Here is a 24,674-nt window from a genome sequence, read left to right on the forward strand (position 1 = left end):
TGAAAGAAAAACCTCAAGCAGTCAGCAGCAAAACTGAGTGAGTGTATGCTTTCTTCCATCAAAACAGTGACCTTAAACATATATCGCTTCTGGTAAAGAACTAAAGACCAAAGTAAACTGACATAAATCTGTGTGGTGAACTGAAGAGCAAGGTCCACATCAGAAGATCATCAAATCTGGAGAAGCTCGAGAGATTTGACAACGAAGAATGAACTGGGGTTACTCTAGAGGTGTGTTTGAGACATGAAAACAACACCTAACAACAGCAAAAAGGATACTAACATCATTTGGGCTAATCATTTTGACCATTGTAGTTTTAGTGGAATAATTTTGATTCTGTGCACAAAGTTAAATAATGTAACCACCAAAAATAAAACTAGGATGTTTGGCACTTGGGAAAAAAAATGTATAGGCGGGCTAATAATTCTATCCTCATCTGTAAAGTAGGCCCGTGTGTCTCTAGCACATAGGGGTGAAAAAAATGATCTGTCTATTTTCCAAGTTCACAGCGTACTCACACAGCAAGGTGTCCTTTAGAAAAAGCAGTTTAAGAAAGAAACAGCTTGACTCAAACAGGTTTTGTGTTGGAGTGAGAAGGAGCTCAGCTGGACTTCTTAAAGTAACCTGCTAGAGAAAGGCAAATAAAAAGGCAAGTGAAATACTATACTGAGAGATTAAAAACAAGGACAGTGAGGGAAATGTGTTGATTAAAATGATGTAAAGTGCTGTTGATGTAAAGAGATGTTCAAAGGTCAGCGCTTGTTAAATCGTTATTTTCTTCCAGCAGTAACATTATGTAATGCTATCAGGCCAATGATTGACTGAGCTCCTGTCTGAGCCGTGTTCTTTCTCTTTTCATGTCCAGCTTCAGCAAATTAAGTTATCCAGCAGACGCTCATGTGATAATGATTACTTTTTAATTATGTGCCTATGACTACTCTCTGAATCGGCAGGGGAACCCCGGCACTGGACAGAAAGATTCTTAAGAGGATCTGGTGAGTTTACTCTCTCTCTTACGCTTGTTTATGTATTTTTTCTTTTTACAAAATGAATGCTGCTGTCGTCATGGGAACGTTTGGGAACTTTCCTGTTTTTTCCCACTTGTGGAAAAATGCTTTGTTGACAGTGACATTGTAGTAGTAGCAACAATTTTCTGTCGTAACTATGTGAAGTCAGTGGAGTAGAAAGCACCAGAGAGAATGATCTCAGAGATAAAACAAGGCTAGGACATGAACTTTGTGTTGTTGGCACAATCGACATTGGAGTGGCTTTAACTGTCTACCGAGTTACCAGAGCACATGAAGAGATGTAAACCAGGGGCAGTATTACTGAACTGGCAGTCTTACACGATCTATCTATCTATCTATGAATGAATAAAAGATCCAGTCCATTTATCTGCTGTTTTTTATTTTAATATATCCATATCTATCTTATTATATTGTACATTATTGCAGTAGTACACTTTGACTGAGCACATTTTAACCCCAGTGTGTAACATGCAATGTATAAAATACACAAGACATCCTAGGTTCAATATTTTTGTTGTTAAAATAAAAATTCAAGTATGAATTCAGAGGTTTGACGCAGTCTATGGATTTTTCCCCTCCTGAAAGGTCCACACACACCCCAGGCAATCTAATACTTGTGTTACCTAGACTCCCGAGCTGAGAAAAGCTGTCCCAAAGGGGGTGTTCAGCTTACAAGCCCGAGTTTCATTACTCAGCAGTATCTTTTTTCCCACGGCAGCTATTGACCCAAATGTTTCTTTAGGACAGTTTTCAAAACAAAAAAAAGAAAAGAAAAAAAAGAGTTGTTGCTTAATCCTTCAGCCATGTGCTGCTGCTGTAGAGCCTGTACTTTGCAGTTTTGTTTTAAAAAAAAGTCATGTGATTCACGTGTTTGCATTATAAATAGTTGTCACAAGCTGTTTAAAAATGTAATTACTGTGAGGTTGAGGGAGAATAAAGAAACCATTGAAAAAGCTGCCTGAGGAGGTTTTTTTTTTTTTTTTTTAAGGATTAAACACCAAGTTGTTGTGCTCTATAAAACTGCAGCATGTCATGGTTCTTTCTGCCTGCAGAATCAGTTTTTTCCTTTTGGCGTTGGAATATTGTTGTTGCTGCTTTTGATAGCACATTGGCCTCCGACATGTCTCTGTGGAATACTTTCATCTGAACGTTCACATTACCTGAACAGCCAGTGGTCTCGCTCTGTCATCCTAGGTCTGCTCTGGACTTTGGATTATTGTGTTCGTGAATGGTTTGCTCCTCATTCTCACACAAGTTCTAGGAATGTGGCTGAACAATGTGGTGTGATGGTTAAGCCGGATGACCACACTTCATTGTTCTTATGTTTCGAGAGACAAGCCTTTATCAGCATGGTATTTGTACATTTGCGAGTTCAGGCCTTGCATTTCCAGCGCCTGGATGGGATGTACTATATACCAAATTTCATGGTGAGTTCCAGGATCTTGATGTTGTCTGACTGCAGTGTTTCCATGCATGAAATGAAGGAGAAGATTTATGTTCCTTTTCCCCAAACATAATAGATGGTACTTAAATGATTTCAGTGAGTTGCAGCGTGTTCCGGGTTTGAGTCTCCTGGTTCTCATTTGTTTGGACTTTGTATGACTTTTGCTTCTCCCATTGCCGGTGTGTGTCTCCTCTAGTTGCTCCACAGTCCAAAGACATGTGAGAGTCACTAGCTGTGGGTATGGATGTGGACCCTGAGACCTAGGGCTATGGAAGAAAGAGGACACTGTTCTGCAAGTCTGTCTGTTTTTATAAAATCCTTACCTTTATGTCGAAAAACAAAATTATTTCACCTAATTGTGACCTCTTATTCTTATAGTTATGACCTAGTGTATCAGAACTTTTTGTTTCATCAGGAGAGCTCATAACGGCAATTTTGTGTCTTGTAATTATAACTTTCTGTTGCATAATATTGAAATCCTTATTTGACTTGAATGTACTATGTGACAAATAAGAGACACAATATAGTCATGCTTTTACAATGCCTTTTCAGTATTATCACTTTATAATCTTTATAAATAGATTCTGAATATGAATATACTAGAGGGTTAGGGTTAATACAATGAATATTAAAAAAAGAGTTTGCAAGAAGTCCGATGTAGCTCTGGGCCCTTAGAAGAGATCAAATAAACCAAACTAAACTCAAGCAGTAATGCCAACATAGGATAACAATGTAACATAACTACCCAACTACTTAACAGACCCAAATCTAAAGTACCCCAAACTGACCTAGAAAAGCAAGCAACACAGGGGAGCTAACAAATTATCTAGTAAACGAGAAAAGCCCCCAATTAGTTCAGTAGTGATTTGAATGGTGAATAAAAATATAAAATAGCCAGTGCACCTGCTATCCCACAGCGTATAGGAGTTGGGTGCATTTTACCGACTGTGTCCGATTCAAATGCAGAGAAGTGAACTTAGTGATTGAAGACCTGACTTTCACTGCTTTGAACTTTGAACTTCAAAGTGTCAAACATGTGGATGCAGTTGGAAGTCAGACTTTAAACACCTGTAATCACATCTATGAGTGATGCCACCAGTTCCTGGAGTACACCTGTGCTTCACTGCAGCAAAATGAAAAATGAAGCTGCTTGTGCCACGATACAGTTGTGCAGTGTTTTACGCGGTTGTTGAGTTTACCATAGAATATAATGTAGGCGGTCTGTTTGTGCATTTGTTGTGTATTTCACAGCTCTTGTTCTTCCCCACGGCATAAATTCTTTATTTAAAATCAATTCATACTGTGGAGCAGCTTGCTGGTTAATACGCCTTTTAATGAAGAAAAATGGGTTTCATCTAAACCCCCACCCCCTTTTTCGAGGAAGAGTTCTTTCTGCAAGTTAATCAAGCGTAATAAATTGTTATCACCATCCTCATGAAACTGTTCATGCTCTTATTAAGACAGGACAGTAGACAGATCAGTCATTGCCGTCTGTGTGTCTCAGTTATGCAGTAATACCAGCTAATACACATGCGGCGTATTTGTTCCTTTTATCTGCAGTGTGGCTAATCTCAGATATGGAGAGGGAGGGAAGAACTCAAGGTTAATCATTTCTCAGTTCTGTTATCACAGTTATGTCTGGGAAATATTTGGGGAGTATTCTCTTTGTATGCACTGGATACGTTGCCTGAATGCTGGTAAGTATATGCCCACAGTCATACTTTTTGTTAAAAATTTTGTACCATTTCTGACTTACATGTATCCACGGTGGGCTTTGATATTTTGACTATATTCACAACACCATGACTTGTGTTGTTTGACCAAACTTTGTTTAACAGAGCTGAACAAGTCCAGTAAAGTTGTCTTTGTCTACAGATTGCTACATTGCAGTGTGTTATTGTGCAAAGAAAGTGGCTTACACATGTCCCCTTTTAAGTTACTTTTCTGTTATATATATGACAGCATAACTTTATTTATTGACAGCGGTTGATTTTTTTTAAATTTTTTTATCTGGGTATAGGATGTACTGCATACAAAAATCGTGGAGCAAGGTGCATATCTTTGAAAGCCACTTTTCAAGACTACATGGGGTCTGGGTTTTATAAGCTGGAGAAAGATTTTGCTTTGATGAGGTGGTGTTTCACCTACAGCACTGCACTAATTGAGAGTTATGGTGTAGAATCTCAGACTAACACCCTAACAGTCACACTGCTAAGGGTCACTATGTGGATATGTTTTTGCTTGTTATCTGCTGGGTGGCTTCCAACAGTGCAGAACATCATTAAAAAGCAAACAGTTTGAAGTCCTTGTACAAACTGTTTCAACCAACTAAAAACGTCTTCTGAAACAAGGCGGACTCGTTTGATGCTTGAACGAGCACATTTCCTATTGCAGATATAGTTACCTCATGAATTTTGTCTCATGCCTGATAAACTTTCAAAATGCTAAAAGTGTTAGCCTTTACAGCCATTTATTGTTGAAGAAATCTCAGATACACCGTAAACATAAATCATCCGCTCAGGCTGGCAATAAAATTAATCACATTTATTACTTTATAGCTTCCAGATCACTAATTTGACCTCCTGATCAAACAGCTGATTTAATTAAAAAGTTGCAGTGATCCTTTGGGTAAAATTAGGTAGGTAAAATGAGAACAATCTGATCTGTCACACGTCTTCTTAAGAATTCAATCCACAGCTGTGGGTTTTGATCCTGCTCCCTGTGACTCAGAGTCCTGCTGGCTTTCATTTGCATCCAGTCAGAGACTAATTTACTTTTCAGAAACTGTCTGAATGCAAAATGTAATTAACCTTGAAGTCAGAGAGGAGTGCTATACAATATCAACTCCTATCAGTACTGCATGAATTACTTCTTTCTGGTTTTGTCTTTGGTTTGTTCAGAATCCCCAAAAAGCTTCATAAAAAGTACAGTTCTCTTTTTCCCTCTTTCAGTACCGTGTAACATGTGGTGGATAAAACTTCCTGTATTTTTTTATTTAACCCTACCAGTTTTCCACTGCCCAGTGCTGCTGTTCTAATAACCACTAGGTGGCAGACTGAGTCTTTGATCAGTCAGCTGGTCTAGCAGTAGAAAACGACATTAAAGTGCACTTTAAATCAAGACCAGTATTACTCTGTTGTTGAGCAACTGGGTAAAATCCCCTCAAAACTTCAAGCTGGGGGTAACATTTCACACTTTTGCAAGAGGGAAGCCAGTTTGCTTTCTGGCTTGCAAAGATGTTCTGCATGTCCGTACAAAGAGGTCATTTCCTTTTCAGCACGTTTCACTTAGTTTTCGGTTCCTCCTCATCCTCGTTGTGAAATGTGTCCCGTCTCCTTTCCATATAGACAACGTATCTCATATGATATAACATGGCCTTCTCATTTAAGGTCGCTGACACGTGAACATGGACGAACAAAAGGATGATCAGATTGACCAAGATGACAGCACTAACAACTCTAAAAAGAAGGTTAGTCGGATTAAGGCACTGATTCTTACGTACTTCTTTGTGTTGTTCTGGCATGAAAAATGTTATAATATAGACAATCATGTCTTTGTTTTATGGAGGAACAGCCCTGTCCTAATAGTACTATACAGACCTCTGGTTTCCCTGTTATTTGGCTACTATGTCATACATTAACCCGTTATGTTATCCGTGGACATTATATAGCTGTGAAGATACTGCACCTCAGTAAATATGTACACGACCTTTGTAACTGAAACACATACATTTCCAGCTTTTCCCCTAAAACCTGCTGCTGAAACTTGGAACCCCACTTTTTGATCTAAAATGACATCAGCTTTAGTGGTAACCTTCTTCAGATAAAAACTAAAATTATGTTGCAATAAAATCTGTCAGTGAATCTGCATATTTCATTACTTTTATTTTTTTGGCCAGTCCACTTCTGCAGAAACAGTGTTGTGTCTAAAATGCATAGATTTGTGTGAGCTTTGAGGGAGTTTGCATATTCTCATTGTGCGTATGTGGGTTCTCCCTGGGTGCTCTGGCTTCCTCCCACAGTCCCCATTGGATCAGGTTCATTGGCAGTTCTAAATTGTCCATAGGTGTTGATGTGAGTGCGAATGGTTCTTGTCTTTTTTGTGTTAGCTCTACAATGGACTGGCAGTCTTTCTAGGGTGTTCCCCGCTTTTCACCCTATGACAGCTGAGAGCCTTAATCGGATAAACAGAAGACACTGGATGGATGGAAATGTGCTTTAGGATAAACAGAATTTAATTGGTCCTTTTCTTTTATGTTTTGCTGTGTGTTCATTTTTCTTATTTTCTGACAAGTACTCAAATCGCACAAATTTGTGTGTTTGCTTGTTACTGAGGACAGTGGATGTCAAATGCTGTATAGGTCTCAAAGCCACTTGAGGAAACTTTGCCATTTGTGTATTTTTGTATTTATGAAAAGAAAAAAAAATTAGTCGTGTTGGAATTTGCGCCTAACTCTTCACAGATACTACAAAGTGATTGTCACACTGAGCCCCTGAGTGAGAACATAGTTTAGGCTGTCACAGGACAAATTCATGTTATATTTTCATATCCCTCTGTCTTGATAATAGAAGTGTTCATATCAAATAGCATGTTCACCCAAGCAACATTTTTCTTTGTAAATAGCTAGACATCCAAAACCTCTCAATGACACTGATTATGATATCTACTATACCACTACACTACTAAGAAATATTGGCAAATGCATCCTGCATTTAGTCTATCATCAGTGAAGAGCTGTGGGTTCAAATGTCTGTTTTTATTTTTGGTCTTCACTGTACATTTTTGAAATAAGTACCTGTAAGTAACTCATCCGCGCCATTGTTAGTCCAACTCCCTCACGCACATATGTCTGTTTCAAAGTTTGTAAGATTAAGCTTTAAGGGGCTCTAGAGAATCCATTACCAAACAAAGGAAATGCATGGAAAGACATGCCATTACACATACATGAAAACAACTCTCAGCGTCACTGGGACATATTTTTTAAGGGACTGTGGGAAAGATGCTACTATCAGTGAGTTTTTAACCTTTAGAAATATGAGATATCAATTTCCCCTATATGGCACTACTCCCTGGGTTTTTAGGCGATTGCTTGAGATTTTACTCTTTATTAAAAATATATAAGGATGACTTATACATGCTTATTCAAGGCTCGCAGTAGCCTTATGTATTCTGTTTCAGCTTCAGCTCATGTTTTTGCTTTTTGGCTCATCTCCTTTAACTGTGGTGCGGTTTCCTTTACTTTGACTTCTTTTTCTCAGATAGCATTGTGGATCAAATGTAATTTCAAATGCTATCCAGAATATCCTTCCCCTCCCCTCTCCCCCACACCCCACCCCTTTAGCTTATCATTATGAGCTGGAATCACTACTTTTCCTTCCTTTCCTCCTCCTAAAGCTTTATCTACAGTCTACTACTCATTTTCTTTAGCTTTAATCACAGGCTCCTTATAGCTCTACTGCATCTTATCCTCATGGACTTGATAACAATACTGTGCATTCAGTTTTTTGGCTCGTCTTTGCAGCCTATTGGTCCAAGGTATAGGTTGGTACTTCATAGAAAAGCTTATCATCCTTCACTTAATGCTGTATGATGTTTTAAAATATGTTTGTTGCTATAAAACAAATTAATTACATTTACAAAATGTGCACTTAAATCACACACTGGATCTTGGTGAATGAAATATTCAAGTTGAACACAGTGACTGACACACATTGTGTAACTTCTAGAGAAAAAATTCTCAACAAGTTTCGTCAGTGGAAATGAAAATCGTCAAACCTTTGACGACTGCATTTGAAAACACACCAAAAATCAGAGTTAAAAATTGAAAACACATGCTGATACAACTTGTGTCATAATGTGTGGCTCACTAGTGCATATGTTGCCTGTATACACTCCCAACAACAGCCTGATAAGATGACAGCTGGTGTCCTTGGGGTTCTCCTCCTGTTAGACCTGGAAAAGGCCATTAGTGAACTCTGTGAACCTATTTGGTGTCTTTGGAAGCACTGACTCATAATGTTCCAGAGATTCCCAATTGGATTCAGGTTTTGGGAAAGTGAGAACCAGTCAGTGGTATCAGTGCTTTAATCAACCAGGAACCTGTACACTCTGGCCACAGTTGGCTGGAAATTGTCTTGAATTAGGAGAACCCAGGACTCATTGTACCAGCGTAAGGCCGGACGGTGAATCTGAGGTTTTCATCCCCATGCATAACAGCTGTCAGGGTACTGGTACTAACACATGGAGATCTGTGTGACCCTCCAAGGTTATGCTTACCTTGATCAATCAAGTTAAATGATATTGCAAGTAGCATAATGATTGGCACGCCATCTCCAGACTCTTTCACATCTGTCACAGGTGCTCAATGTGAGCCCACTGTCATCTGTGAATAGAACAGGATGCTAATGGCAGACCTGCCAGTTCTGGAGTTCTCTGGCAAATGTCAATCAAGCTGAATGACACTAGTTTGAACACAGGCCTCATTACAGGAAGTCAGGCCCTCATGTCATGCTCAAGGACTCTGATTCTCATAGTTTGGTCAGAAACATGCAGAAGTAGCCCACTGGCGGTCTTTTTGTTTTTTTCTTCTGTGAGACACGGCAAACATCTTGCAGTGGCATGCATTAATGTGTCATCCTCGAGGAGATGGACTTCTTGTGCAACCCAGGCTGCCGGAACCATTTCAAGACACTAACAAAAAGCAAAGAGAAGAAAGAGATAAATCACCTAATAAGGATAAAGAGAGAGCCATAGATTGTTGTTACCAAGTATAAAGTCGTTCCCTTTTTGGAGGTTGTGTTGTTGTTGCCTCTTCAGTGCCTCTGCTGTTGCCACTAGACTTCTCCAGTGGTTTATAGCAACATGTAATAGCAAACACCTAGATTACCACAGTATAGTCCCCCGAGGATGATTCCTAACATTCCTGGTCATTATTTAACCCTTTCTCTCCCGTAAACCTATACACAATAGAAATTCATGGTCTTCTATAACTCGTTTACTTAATATTTTGCACAACCTTCTGATGGAGAGTGTAGCACCTTGCCAAGAGGATACTCATAAAGTAAGTATGCAATAAAATCTGCTAATCAAGTTTCTTTTCCTGATGGAAAATGGTTTCAATTTAATGATGTTATCTCCTTTCATCATGTGCTACCCTGAGGGCAAACCTTTATGATTTAACCCCTTTATTGCATTTTTTAAACTTCTATCATTCTCTTTTGTATTGAAGTGTTTAATGACCTTCTTTCAGGTCATCACAGTTTTAGCCTTGATATGGTTTATTTCCTATTCCCATCCTCCTTTGTCATTTTCAGTAATAATATATCCAGTTGTCATGAGAAATATATTTCACACAATGTTGACTTTGCGCTAAAATGACACAATTGAAAAAATAAAAACAAAGCATGGATTTAAGAAGCTGTTTTCTTAGCATTGATGCCCAGAGTTACACAACTCACCCAGGGTTGAATTCCCTTGACTGAATCTGCCCTTGGCATTGATCAACACCAATGTGGAAAGGACTGCATGACTAGCATAATGTGTTCATGTGTGCTCTCTCATTAGCAGTCACTTACAGCCTGCCTGTTGTGTGCCGCCTTCTTTGGCTCCCTGGGCTCATCTTTCCTTTATGGCTACAACCTCTCTGTGGTCAACGCTCCTGCTCTGGTGAGTCAAACACTTGTTCTCAGCCTTTTTGCAGGGAACCACAAGTGATTTTGTATGTTTTCTTTGTGCGGTAATTAAACTTTTAGTACTCATCCATAAATATTGAATGGCAATGCTAAAACCAGGTTCTAATAAAGGTACAATTGACAGAACAGTAATTTAAGCTCTGTAGATACAGAGATCCCCCCCCCATTAAGAAGAAATTATTCAAAATGAACACAGTATATCAGACTTATAGACACTGTTGTAGTCAGGCTTATCCCCAGTACAGTGACCATTTACAGGTATTATACTGATACATAATACCTTTAGGTATACTTTTTATATATAGGTATTATTTCCATGTGATTGCAGGACAGTCCCAGGGGAGTGTCCTGCCAGATTAATGGTTTCATAGTTTGTTTGGGCAGCTGAGAACAGGGGAGCCTGAACCTCCAGACCAAATAAATATACTTATATTAAATATACTTTACACTACATATTAGAGTACTGTGGAAAAGTCATGTCTCACTCTTCGTTTCTTTATATTTTGCTTCCAAGGAGGCTTTCTGGAGGTCTTTAAAAGTTTTTCTTTAGAGATAGTCAGCTTTTTAAATAATTTTCAGTCCAGTCCTTATATCTGACCATTTTCAGAGTAATGTTTTTTCCTTTGTTTGTTTGTTAAGCCACTGAACACTGACATATTTGTGTCTGCACATAATAAACAACGTAGCAAAGAACCAATTTTAAATTATATCTTTTAAGGAACTAGCAGCCTGTTGCAAACCTCATAATTTGTTCCCATTTCTTTTGTTGAATCTTCAGAATATGTCAAGAATTACAAAGATTGACATGCACGAAATAATATTTTTACACCAACAAGGTGATTCCCAAAGAGCTATTAGTGTAAAACTTGGCATAACTCGTCATGGTGTGCTGTGTGTCTTTGAAAGAATTCAATAAACTGGACAAGTGGAGGAGAAAATAAAGTGGCAGACCTAAACTATCTGCAGCAGATTAACAGGATGTAAAAGTCATGTCCTTAAGAAACAGGACAAGAACTCCAACAAACACCTGACATGTGACCTAAAAGACCTGATAAAGCTTGATCAGAAATGGTCTCAGTGGCTGTCAAGAAGCCGTTCTTAAGGAACAAAAACGGGGAGAAAAATGCAGAAGTATGTTAAGTTACACATGGACAGGACTGAAAATCAGTGGCAACAGGTCTGATGAAAAAGTTGATCCACCATGCAGTATCATCTGGAAAGCATGTGACTGGCAGCAGCTTCATTTTTCAGTACGACATTGATCCCAAACACACTGCCAATGCACTAAAAGCATACTTGGATAGAAAAATACACAGTGCAATACAATGAGTCATGAATCTTCTTAGAGCTTGAACCTCAACAGCATTGACGCAGTAAAGGTGGTCATACCAAATACTGACTTTCTAGCTTGTTAGAATTATATGGACTCTGTTTTTGCATTATATAATGTGTTTCTATGTATTATTCCGTACTACAACTATTTCACATTTTCCAGCAAAAAATATAAAGAAATGAGGGGTTGCTTTTGCAAAGTAATGTGTATCCAAAATATACAACATGTGCAGCCAATGTTCTTGTAAGTTTACATTAAATGATTACAGAAAGCTCTTTTTATATTATATTCTCTGTTTAAATTTACCTCAATAACCTTAGGACTAAGGACTCTCAACAAAGGAATCAAAAGAAATCATCTGATACATGCATTTAGAATTGCTTACTTATGTCCATATCTTCTTTGACTGGTGAAACAGAAATTGCATTTTTGAGTTGCTTTTATGAACAAATTCAATTATGTGGTGCCACTTGGATGAGAAACGTGTTTCAGAGGTCATGCTTTCCAATCAGGCTGTTTGTTTGTTCAGAGGTAATTAGATGTCTCAAAGGTTATATAATTAGTCTTCAAGCGCCACGACCTTCAGCTCTGCAGTTACACCTACACTAACAACTAATACTGCAGAAAACACAAAAATGGGTATCCAGCTTTTGATGAAAATTGCTGAAGCAAATATTAATTTGTGCCACCGTTCACTTAGAATTATTATCAAGACTACAGCAGGAGTGGGTGAAGTATACCCTCAAGTGGCTGCACTGGTGAAGAAATGAGTACAGTCTAAAGGGGAATTGGTCTTTAAAGCCTGTAAACATTTTTAAAATGAAGCTTACGGAAAATGTTATTCTTAGAAATACCATTTTAAACCATTTTTGTGATCATTACCATTTTACCATCACAATATTTTCAAGTTTACAGATTTATTAAGACACAGTTTAGTGTGATGCAACATAGTAACTTTGTTTTTAAAATCTAAAACCTTACCATTCCTTCTCTTAAGTCGTAGGAAATCAGTGGATTCTTTAACAAGCATTCATGATGCAAAGCAGGACCAGTGAAGTAAGTCCAGTGAGGAAGAGTGATGAAATGGCAGGACCTGGCGGGGCTGACCTCAAGGTCTAATTGACAATAGTAGTCTCTTGGAACAGTACTCCTATTCTGTGGTTTATAATATTTGTATTGAAAAAAGGAGAGAGCCAGTGACAAAAAATGCAAGTGCCAAAAGAAAAAAAAAGTGCAAAAATGCCCTCTATTAACATTTTACCCCCTGGTCAGAAACACAGAGAACCAAGGACAACTAGGACTGCTGTGCTAATCTGTCCTCAGTGGCAAAACGTTTCCCAGATGCCCTTATGCCCTCCTCGATGCATGAAGGAGCGTTTCCGTAGGTCCTTCCTCCCTGCAGCTGTCAGATTGTACAATCAAAACTGCTCCCAACAAACATAGATGTTTACATAAGCGCTGTAACTTGCACTATTTTATCAACTGATTCACACTATAACCAGGGTTTGCCTCTTAACTTCATTTAATTTTATTTAATTTAATAACGGTACAGTACTCTGTTTTTGGTAACCATTGTCCTTGATGTAAATATGTAAAAATTGTGTATGTTTCTGTTTTGTGTCTTGTGTTTGTTTGTATATGTGTCTTTCTTGCTGCTTTTACACCCAAATTTCCCCTTGTGGGACAATTAAAGGATTATTCTATTCTATTCTATTCTATTCTATTCTATTCTATTCTATTCTATTCTATTCTATTCTATTCTTATTAAGTGTCCCTTTTCTTTCACACTGACTTTCTTTTCATCCTTTGTTAAATAGCCAAAACATGTGCTGATGCAACTGCAAAAGACATCCATATCTATGGAGGTCCTGTGGAAAACTCACCAAAAATGTACAGTCTTCTGTGACAGACTAAAAGTGCCAAATTAAAATAAACACATCATTAAAGAATGTCTCATCATTAGTTGAGACATAGACATAGTTAATTATATGTATCATTTTGTGGTATTTTCATTGTAAATAATAGTCATAAAAAGGCAGTAAAACACACAGTGAGGCTGAGCTGATGTCATCAAGTTTGCTGCTGGTTCACTGTGAGCTGTGTCCTCCTATCCTCACACATCTCATGTTGCTTCTTGAACACAAAACAAAAAGGTGAGATGTTAAAATGATTTTATTTTTCATTGTAGTACAATTCCCAAGCTTAGATTAAGGAGCTGTAGTTTAGAAAGCTGATAAAAACTGAATTCAGTCTACTTTATATTTTAAATTAAGCATAATATTATGTTTTACAGTGTACTTTCTGACAGTTCAGTGTAATTTCACATTTTGATGCTGCTCTTAACAGTGTCCATATTTTAAAATAAATTTGAAAATAGATGATTGACCTTATATGGGAAGATTTTAACAGAACAGATTCATATGATGTATTTCTCAGTGTGCCTTCAGCACATTATGAGTCCTCCAAACAAGCTGGAAAACAATATATAGAGGGTGGTAGTTGTGCGCTTACCGAGAGCCTGCATATTTTGTCACAGTACCTCTCAAAAATAAGAGGAGCATAGCACAGTTTATGAACAATGCATTCTTTGTCTAAACAATGACAATAATTTTCCCACTGTTTTTTATTTCAGAATGTAAAGTTTTGAAATGTTGTTTTCTTGTCAAGGACATCATTTTATTATTAATCTTATGTTAAGATTAATAACATAAGAATGAATTTTTCTCATTCAGCATCTGTTATGTCTATCTCTACCTCATCATGCCCTGTCATTTTGGATACTTTCTCTCCTGTTTCACTACCTGAGCTGGTAAAACTAGTGAATTCAGTGAAAGCATCCTCTTGTCCACTTGACATTGTACCTGCATCATTATTCAAGAATGTCTTCCAGGTTATTGGTCCATCTGTGCTCACTCTAATCAACTCTTCACTGGCGTCTGGTATAGTTCCGGTTTATTTTAAAAACGCTGCTATTTTCCCACTTTCAAAAAAACCTCAGCTAGACCCTTCTCTTTGGAGCAGCTACAGACCAATCTCCAAAGTACCGTTAATTGCTAAGCTTCTAGAAAAGGTTCTGGCTAAGCAACTTATAGCGGCTCTGGACAAACATAGCATTTTTGATAAGTTTCAGTCCGGCTTTCGTAGAGCTCACTCCACGGAAACAGCCCTTCTTAGGGTCTCAAGTGACATTTTGATGAATAATGATGCAGGAAAATGCTCGGTCCTACTTATGTTGGACCTAACATCGGCTTTTGACAGTGTTGACCACCACATCCTCCTCGAAAGGCTTAAACATTGGGTTGGTGTATCGGGTACTTGGAGTGGTTCTCCTCATATCTACATAACCGATCTTTTTCTGTGGTGGTCCCCGATTTTAGGTCATCTTCTACCTCCCTTACTTGTGGTGTCCCTCAGGGTTCGGTTTTGGGGCCTTTATTGTTCTAAATATATTTTCTCCCACTCCAGCACATAATGGGCTCTTTTGAGGACATCTCTTATCACTGTTATGCTGATGATATTCAGTTGTACATCTCTTTTAAGCCCCAGGATTTATCTAAGCTTCAGCTTTTAAATGACTGCTTAGATTCTATCAAACATTGGATGGCTGTAAATTTCCTCCAACTCAATGAGGGGAAAACTGAAGTCCTCATATGTGCTCCGGACAGATTTGTATCCCAGATAGTGAAAGCCCTTGGTCCTCTTTCTGTGTATGTTAAATCCTCTATCAGGAATTTAGGTGTCACTTTTGACTCGACTCTCACAATGGATGGGCATGTGAAATCTCTGGTTTGGTCTTGTTTTTATCATTTAAGAAATGTGGCTAAGTTAAGCCCTATTTTATCTCGCCCTGAACTGGAGATTGCTATACATGCATTTATTTCCTCACGCTTGGACTATTGTAACTCTTTGTTTATGTGTCTAAGCAAAGGTTCTCTGGATCGTCTGCAGGTTGTGCAAAACGCTGCAGTTAGACTTTTGACAAGATCCTCCAAGTATTCACATGTGACACCATTGCTACACTGGCTTCCTGTTGAATTTAGAGTACATTTTAAGATCCTGGTCTTGACATTTAGAGCCTTGCATGGACTGGCACCTCCCTACATCTCCGATCTGCTACAGCCCTATGTCCCTAGCAGGTCCCTGAGGTCATCTGATCAGGGCTTATTTGCTATAAAACAGACTAAAATGAGAACTAAGGGTGACAGAGCTTTTGCCACCGTGGCCCCGAGACTGTGGAACTCTCTCCCTCATACATTAAGAACTGTGGGCTCGGTAGTTGTTTTTAAAAAACAACTCAAAACTCACCTTTTTAAAACTGTTTTTGGTTAAATTTCTGCCTGTTTTATATTGTCTGTTTTACCCTTTTGTTATTTGTTATCTTATGTGCAGCACTTTGTGATTTCTGTCTAGAAAGGTGCTATATAAATAAAATTTTATTTATTTATTTATTTATCATTTTATTATGTTCTCTAGGACCTGCTATGCTACTTTCCAAGTGGATTATTCTTTAAATGCTGTACATGCATGACCTTCTACATATCCTAACTGAAACTGAAATTGCTTTGCTTTCATTAAAAACATTCTGTTCACCCTGGGTTTAGGCTGTGTGAGACTTTATAACAGGCTGGTTTTATTTGCACCTTAAGGGCTTCATTCCTAATGTTTCAAATCGTTCACTTCTCTATACTTGGTAGAACTCAACAAAACACAGCCTACATACTATTAAGGCTTTCCTTTTTAACATTTTTTTCAGAAATGTGATGATTTTATTTTATATTTTAAATATATTTCACCGTTATTCATACAAATGAACCTCACTGAGACATTCTCATTTTCAAGCGACCTACTGATTACTGCATGGAATTAGTAGGGTGTAAAATGCACTTAACAACAACAACAAAAAAAGAATTAAGAAGTAATTAAAAAAAACAAGCAAACAAAAATACAAAAAAATTAACTTTCCAGATCTTCTTTGCACACAGTTCCACTCTGCACAACCCCAAAATCTGTTGTCTGGATATTTTGTTTTCTGCTTGGCTTAGCAAACTTAAAAGTCCCACCTACTGTTTAATCTGTATTTTGCAGCTAATTCTCCAGTTTATGTCCTTGTTGAGCCATTGCTTTTTTGTTTACTCCCCTTTATAGAATCTGCCCACCAGAAGCACCAGCTGATCATTTATGCAGCGCTGGCTCTCCTCCACCTCAGTAGGGCTCACCACTTCTCCTGCTGTCTTTACAAAAGCCGAACAGAATAAACCAACAAAAACGTCGAGTAGAATTAGGATAAAACAACAGAAGGAATATTACAGACAGAATTCTCACTACATTTCAAAAAAGCCAGAGTTGATCTCTTTAATAGTTCACTAAAGCCACAATCATTACACGCGGCACAAAAACCTATAAATGAACATTCAGCTTTCTCCACGCACAGCAGGGCCACCCCCAGCAGCGAGCTATCTTCAAATGTGGGCAAAGGAATATTATATGAAGTGTTAAAAATTCATTTCCATTGAACTCTAACAGGTTGAGCTCTTGAGGTATCAGACATTAGATATGCAAGTAGACCACAAACCTCTACTCATTTTAGAGGGGAAGCATCAAAGTAGGGGCAAAAAACTATTTGCTACTCTTCATTCTACTTCCAGACAATGTCAAGATGATGGGAATTTACTCATTAATAACGTATAACTACCTTCATTTTCTGTAGAAATCAAATTTACCCTGCTAAAGAAATCTTCACAAAGACATTTTCTTGGAGTTAACTGGGTGCACCGGTAACATCTTTGAATTAATTTGCATGATAGTAACATGGCATTAATCTCCCCACGACACAACACCTGTTAGAAAAATGAAGGAGTCTTAATCATTATTTATGCAAACATTTCTTATGACAGCTTGACATTAACTGAGACAACATAACAACAGATCGACTCATGAACAGCTTCACTGTGATAGAAAACCAGTGAGCGTAAAATATTATATAGCCGTGTCAAACAGGTGTTGCCATGGTACAAAACCTAAAATTATCGATTGTGTTTTGTGGCTGTGATGCTGGTGAGAAATAACTGAACACATGAATAACTGAACTCGGTGGATGTTTGCAGGGAGTGATGTGATGATGATGTGAAGTAATATCTTTGGTAATTATTTATCTATTGCACATGACTTGGCTGATCTTCAGTAAAAGTAGCGATAAGGGTGATGAAAACCCTGTAGAAACTGGTGTAACCTGTAACCCCCCCTCTTTTCCTAGTGATAGAATTGTTTTCAGCAAATTTGAACTGACATCAAAGGTCATTTTTCAGTCTTAAGTTAAGCAAAGCCGACATTCATGCTCGTGATACGTGATGCTTACAATGAGTAGCTCCTAAGCCAAAGCAAGCAATGACAGCGACTGTGTGACCACTGCCCTTCCTGACAGTGCTGAAGACAGGGAGGGCTTCAGCTTTGGTTTAACAGGAATTTAATAGAGTCGCAGTTGTTAAATGAAAGATCAAAAAACTACAAGGCCCTTTTCTTTGCTTTCTATGCAACCGACGTCTTCACGCTCGATGAAGACACTTTAGAATTCTCGTGGGTTGACACAAGTGCCAATAATTTAATGCGACGCATTCCTGACTCATTGTAGCCTGTGCTTCAACTTCTTAATGAAGTCACTCAGTTTGTTGCTATTAAGCCATTTGCTATTTTTTAAAGTAAAGTTATATAAAATGTCAGAAACTGTCTGCTACTTAAAGTTTGAAGTCAGGTGCTTCAATGTTGCTTTGACAGAATGATACTGAAATAAGCAATCAGTGCAATTCGAGTTTTTCACTTTAACTTTAAGCAGTAGCATTAAAACTATGATGCTGATGAAGCAGTTATATGCAAGTTTGTATGCTGACATGTAAGTTTGGTGCCTCTGCTCTTGTTCTCTCTTCTGTCCTTTTTGTAAAAAGAATGCAATGGTGATCCCCCATCAAACTATCCAAATCTCAAACTTTTGATGTGATGATTGATTAGGTGTTTTACACGTCATTTATTAATTTTATTGGATACAATAAGTCAATCAATTATGTATATGAACACATTAACACATTTTAGATTGCATTAGGGCAGGTAGGTCAGACAAAGATAAGAGTGCTTCACATGTGACAAACTTGAATACAGATGCAAAGAATAAACAATTCTTTTATGAGATCTGGAGCTATTCAATAAACATCCAGGGCCGCCCAGGGCTAATGACGTGCCTGCATTAAGCCTGCTGAAATTAATTTATTTGCATATTGTGGAGACCGGATATAAAATCTTACCAATATTATTACTGGTATTAAAACAAAATGTTTTCAGATCATATCATTTAACAATCATTTCCTGGTAGTCCTTTTCGTCAGGCAAAGTTTAGGTCATAAAGTCAGATTGGAAATGTAAAAACACACTCATGATACATATGATATTCAATAACATGTGTTGGGGGTTTCTAGGTTTACATTTAAACTTTTTAAATATCTATGGTTTTTTTTGTTTTTTTAATCATTTATCCATATGAATAACACATTTAAAACATCTCTTTGTGTTCCTTTTGTATTGCAGTACATTAAAGCTTTCTACAATAAGACATGGATTGAGAGATATGGGGAGCCTATTTCAGCGGAGACGGTGACCCTCCTCTGGTCCATCACAGTGTCCATATTTTCTATTGGAGGCCTTTTTGGAGCCCTGTCTGCCACGTTAATCATCAAAGTACTGGGCAGGTGAGAACACTGTTATGCGCTTACAATATCGCTGGTAAGAAGTTTGCTTTTATATCCTTCACTCATCAGAGAGTGGTGAACAGCTGCCAGTGTGGTGCAAACGATTATGTTATGAGTGAACACTGTAGATCCTTTTGCTTCCTTTGTTGTGGGGAGGGGTCTCTCTGGATCGAGCTTGTTCTGGTGAATCCCACAAATGCTTGGTCGGATTGAAATCGAGGGACCGCAGGATAACACTGTGCTGCACAAACACAAGAAAGGGGAATTTTTGAAGTGTGGCATGCTGCTGTTAGCAAGGGAAGAAAGAAACCACTAACCACTTGATCTGCAACAGTGCTTAGGCAGGTGGTAAATGTCCTTGTTTGTGCAGGAACTGTTGGCTTCTCAGTATGATGTAATTTAACAAAATGATCCAGCAAAATCATTGTGGTTTTAACACTGTGGCTAATCAGTGTATGGAGCCTTACTCTTGACAAAGCAACATGACAGAGGACTTACTTCCAAAAGATTTGAAGGGCTCAGTTTAAGGTAAACAAAACACAATGATTTATGATTGCAGGTTAAATTTAAATGACACTGGTAATATTATTATTATGAATACTTTATGAATATTTTGTTTATTTACAGTTTATTTATAATAAGGTGAATAAACAAATCTAAAGTGGTGGAAGCTGTTGGGCTGGGCTCTGTGGGTGAGGAGAGACAGAGTCAGCGATGGCTTAAATGTAGGGGGCGGTTTGAGCACTTGATTGTAGGGATTAGAACCATCTTATTTGAGTTAGAGGTGGATTTATCCCCAGGAGCTGCCTATGGGCAAGGTTTCTGTGGTGGGCAAACGGGACTGGTGGAGAATGGGTGGGTGAGTCCTTTTCTCTACAGGTTTTCGAGTTTCCAAGCTGAAGCAGGCTGAAGTGTGGTTGGAGGTTTTCACAAGTTGGAAGATTTAAGAATCCCAGAGAGACAGATGATTCACTTGTGCACGAGGCTGGCAGCTGAAAGGAGCAGAGAGACTCATGGTTAGCTGGCGAACAAAAGCGCTAATCACAGGTGACAGAGTTGGCCCTATCTTCACTATTGTAGTGAGGATTAAATGGCAAGGAACTGAGAGAACATCCAGCCTTTAAATGATCAGGTCCGGATGCGTAAAGGATGAAGCAGACAGACTCCGCCCACAGGCACATTAAAATTCCAATGTCAACCTCACCTCTCCACCTGTGACTAAATAACAGTGATGTTAAATACAAACACAGACCCTTAAAGTGTACAAGTGTTATTTTTGTTCCTCGTGTCTCCCTTTTGGTACAAGGCTCAGTTAGACAACCAGTTCCTTTAAGTACTATAATGAATAATTTTAAATCTACTCTGTAGCAATCTCACTGTTGTCTTTAGCCTCCATTTACAATGATCAAGTACCAGTATGTTTTGTAATGGATTTAAGACATAAAAGACTAAGCTGTCAGTGCACTGACTCCAAGGACATAAAAGGTATTGGTCTTTACTGACTTGCACTGGTTTGACAGCCTATATACTGCATGATGAGATCCAATCTCACAGCCAGCGTGATGCATTTAGGTTTAAGTCTTGCTCACCTACGTGTTGGACTGCAGAGCCACATGTCCTACTATCCTCAAGGGACACGTTCAGGCGCTAACAAAATCACCTCAGGACTATGAAATGATACGTCTTCTAAAGAATCTGTTATCCACTAATGACAAGAGTGTCACAGAGAGACTTATGAAGCTTTTACTCAGAGTCATTTCAGACAATTAAGATACCCTTGAGGTTCACCTTGGATTTCTCAGGTTGCGATCCTCACTGTGTTAATTAGGCTGAAGCGTATAATTCATTTTCCCTCCACACTCCCTGCTAGACATCTGTGGGTCAGCTGGAAGTTTTACACAGAGTTTCGGAAAGGTTGAAATTCAGATGTCAGGGACAAGAGTTGAATATATATGTTAACTAATGAGGACTCATGGAGCAATCGAAATGAAACACACTTCAAAGTATGCCAGGGAAGCTGAGGTAAGTTTAGTTAAAAAAAAAAAAAAAATCAATAGAGGCGTGTGGACATTTCACCACAGACATTAAAAGAGATTAATAAACATTTGTGGTCGACTGCACTACTACACAAATGAGTGTATTTCAATTTTAGATTTAATTGTAGATTTAGACACAGCAAGAGAGAAAAGCCTTCATCTCAAAACCAAAACACGGCTGATTATCATGCTGCTGGTGTTGTGTGACTGATGTTGAAATACCGAGTGCAAATGCTATAACTTACAAAATGTGCTGCTCTGAGAGTCTCAGTGGCGTTGTTAAGCATCTCACTACAAAGATGGCAAAAATCAATAGGAAGAAAACATTTTTCTTTGACCCCTGACGTTAAAAAAGTACAGTTCAGACAAGACCTGAATGCACACACACGGCAGACAGGCATGCTGAAGAAAAAAAGCAACTTGGTCTTTGGAGTAAGCAGTAAGCAGATGAGCTGGAGATCACACGCAAATGGCCCGATGCTGGAGAACAGGGGAACCAGAGATGTTGGGTGGCCTGGTGGCAAGACAGACAAACAGTGCTGCCCAGGTGCTGCAGATGGGGGATTAAAGAGAGACTACTCCAGAAGGCAGGACCTGCTGTGAAAGTGGAGCTCCATCAGGGCTAATGGTTAAGATACAGCACGGAGCAGGCAGGAAGACCAAAGAAGAGATCAGGTCAAGGCAAAGGCTGGAAACCAGAACAGTTGGACAACAGAAGAGGTTCAGCAGGCAGGACAGAGAGATGCTCTTTGAAACGGGGGTCAGTTGTGACAGCTGATGCGACCTGGTGTAATCGTGTCCTCTTGAACTGCATGGTTCTGTAGCAGCAGAGTGGTTAACTAGCTGGAGGCCGCACTAAATTCTGTTATGTAATAAGTGATTGAGAACTGACTGTTACTTGTCAAGAAGAGGAACAGTTCCCACTGACTTGGTGCTTCTGGGAGCTCGGGTTAATTTTTATAGAATACTAGCAACTAGCGATAATGAAATAGTTTCAGATTGAGCATAGTGTAAGAAACCTCCATTACAGAACTGATTTTTCTGTTGTGATGGCCTCAAATGTGTTCCTTTGAAACTATAAAAAGTTATTCAGCTATTCCATGATGTTAGCTTTTTAAAACTCGTCTATCTCTGATAGTTCTTGCTCTGCTAGTTTTTTGTTAGGTGAAGTTCTTTTCATCCCAGGTGAAGCACTATAGAAATTGAATTTAATGAGTTACATTTTGTTAATTTTTATATATTTTTTTCATGTATTTTTCTTACTGACTTTAGAAAGGGGACCTTGCTGCTGAATAACAGCTTTGCTGTAATAGCTGCTGTGCTTCTGTCTCTGGGTGAAATGTCAAGATCTTTTGAGATGCTCATCATTGGACGACTCATTATGGGGGTGGACTCTGGTAAGAAATATGCTTTTATAATTCCCCACTCATCAGACAGTGTAGAACATTCAATATAGAGCATAATGCTGTAGTGTAAGGGAGTACAAAGAAAATATTCATTCAGTTAATCATGTAAATTATGATGATATTTTTAAGTTTAATCTGATTGACCTTATCAGAAAATGTCAATTACATACATCACCTCTTTAGTGACGCTGATTTTTTACTTACTTCTAGGACTATTGCAATTCATTATTATCAGGTTGTTCTAAAAGGTCCCTGAAAAACCTCCAGTTAGTCCAAAATGCTGTAGTGGGAGTACTGGACATGGGCGAGGACGAAATACTGTATTTCTTCCATATTAACATCTCGAATAAACAGGACCCATCATACCTTATAGACTTGATAGTACCATATTATCCTAATAGAGCACTTTGCTCTCAGACTGGAGGCTTACTTCTGGTTCCTGGGCTGCAGGTCACCTACGCTGTAGTCCTTTCAGTCCCTGGGGGTGACATGAGCTAAGATGTGCTTCTTGGTGTCAATCATGCGAATCACTTGCATCAGGTGTGAATTGGTGTGAGATGTTCCCCCATCCAGAATCATATGACTCATTAGGATGACTTGACTCAATGTGTGAGTGTGGGTAGAGTCATCTGGAAAGGTATCTCAAGACCTATGTTGCAGATAAATGGTGTCATAGGCCACCACCTCCACTCAATGATGGTCATTCAAAGACCACATCCAAGGTGATAGCACTATTAGAGGTCAAATACCCGGGACTTCCCATCTGGTGTTAGAACTGAAGAAGCCATTGTGCGTTTTAAATTCAATGATCACTGATTTCACATGTGCTAAAAAAGTGCTACCTCATAAAATGCAACTCAGTTTTGGTTTTAACAGTAGCTTGGTTATACCACAACGGAGAAATAGTAGCTACCTTTAAAAAAATACACACATTTACAGAAGCATGGGATAACTTGTTTACAATTTGTAGTGTGTGGAAATTGATTTGTTTTTAAGTATTAACTTGTTCTTCAGTGTAGACCGTTTCTAATGCACAGACCATCAATACTAGTACCCATGACCATGCCCCACAGTTCAAGACAGCCAACTGTGAAATGTGGCTTGATGTTCAATGTGTGTTAGTGCAGTGGAGCTGTTGGTGTGTCTGCACATTTATGTGGTAAAACAAAACAGACTTCGATACTGATAAAAACACCCCCAATGCTTTTAAAGACAGCTGATGCTTACAGATCCTAGATAAGATACGTGAATGCATATTCCTCTACTATGTCAATACATACTGATGAGAGGAGTGTTTATGCTACATAGACACGAATATATTGTGTGTCCTTTCCAGGTTTTAATATACTGTTTGCTTGTTTCTTTCTGACAGGTATTGCTCTCAGTGCTCTTCCCATGTACCTGGGAGAAATTTCCCCAAAACACCTCAGAGGTATGATTGGCCAGTTCAACTCCATTCTAATCTGCTTAGGAGTGTTCACTGGGCAAGTGCTGGGGCTGCCTGAGCTGCTGGGTCAGGTTAGTGGTGTAGGAGGCTATGAACGATTACATTTTGAAAGTGTGCTGTATATGTCGTGTTGTTTTCTGTAAGAATGGTTTTGAGGTAAGAATGGTTTCTTTATTATTTTTCCCCTTGACTGTAATAAAGTTTGCTCTCAAGTCACTGTCCTGTGATCATAAACAAACTGCATTTAAAGGCGTTTCAGCAAGCCCAAAGCCAGTGTGAGTGAGTGAGTGAGGAATCTGAATCAATAAACTATGCTAAACGTCATATAAATTGGCACTTTAAGTAAAATGTGAACCTGTCATGACTTTGGTGATGTATTAGATAAAGTACTATTCACCTATTGTGAGAGTCACTTGTCACTGGTTGAACTGGTTCCAGTGTTGGTTTACATTTTGTGTTTTGTTCTTAGCTGAATTTTTAGATTTTGACTTATTTATTATTCTAGTCTAATGTGAGACTTAGTTCTCGCATTATTGAGTCTTTGATTTTATTGCTT

At 38.5% G+C, this 24,674-nt stretch overlaps 1 protein-coding gene across 2 annotated transcripts in view; it reads left to right on the forward strand.

The window, feature by feature from the left end:
• Positions 1 to 908: 908 nt before the first annotated feature.
• The window catches only part of slc2a9l2 (solute carrier family 2 member 9, like 2), a 97,884-nt gene continuing 74,118 nt past the window's right edge, over positions 909 to 24,674 (forward strand). The window contains exons 1-6 of one of the 2 annotated variants that reach the window (XM_063473152.1): positions 909 to 995; positions 5,862 to 5,941; positions 10,036 to 10,137; positions 19,069 to 19,229; positions 22,538 to 22,662; positions 24,044 to 24,189. In XM_063473152.1, the coding sequence (XP_063329222.1) occupies positions 5,879 to 5,941; positions 10,036 to 10,137; positions 19,069 to 19,229; positions 22,538 to 22,662; positions 24,044 to 24,189 (597 nt within the window). In that variant the 5' untranslated portion in view covers positions 909 to 995; positions 5,862 to 5,878. Of the gene's footprint in view, positions 996 to 2,136; positions 2,456 to 5,861; positions 5,942 to 10,035; positions 10,138 to 19,068; positions 19,230 to 22,537; positions 22,663 to 24,043; positions 24,190 to 24,674 lie in introns of those variants that run through there. The other variant, XM_063473151.1, reaches the window with a different exon arrangement.

This window comes from Pelmatolapia mariae, linkage group LG5 (assembly GCF_036321145.2).
Source record: "Pelmatolapia mariae isolate MD_Pm_ZW linkage group LG5, Pm_UMD_F_2, whole genome shotgun sequence".
Lineage (NCBI taxonomy): Eukaryota > Metazoa > Chordata > Actinopteri > Cichliformes > Cichlidae > Pelmatolapia > Pelmatolapia mariae.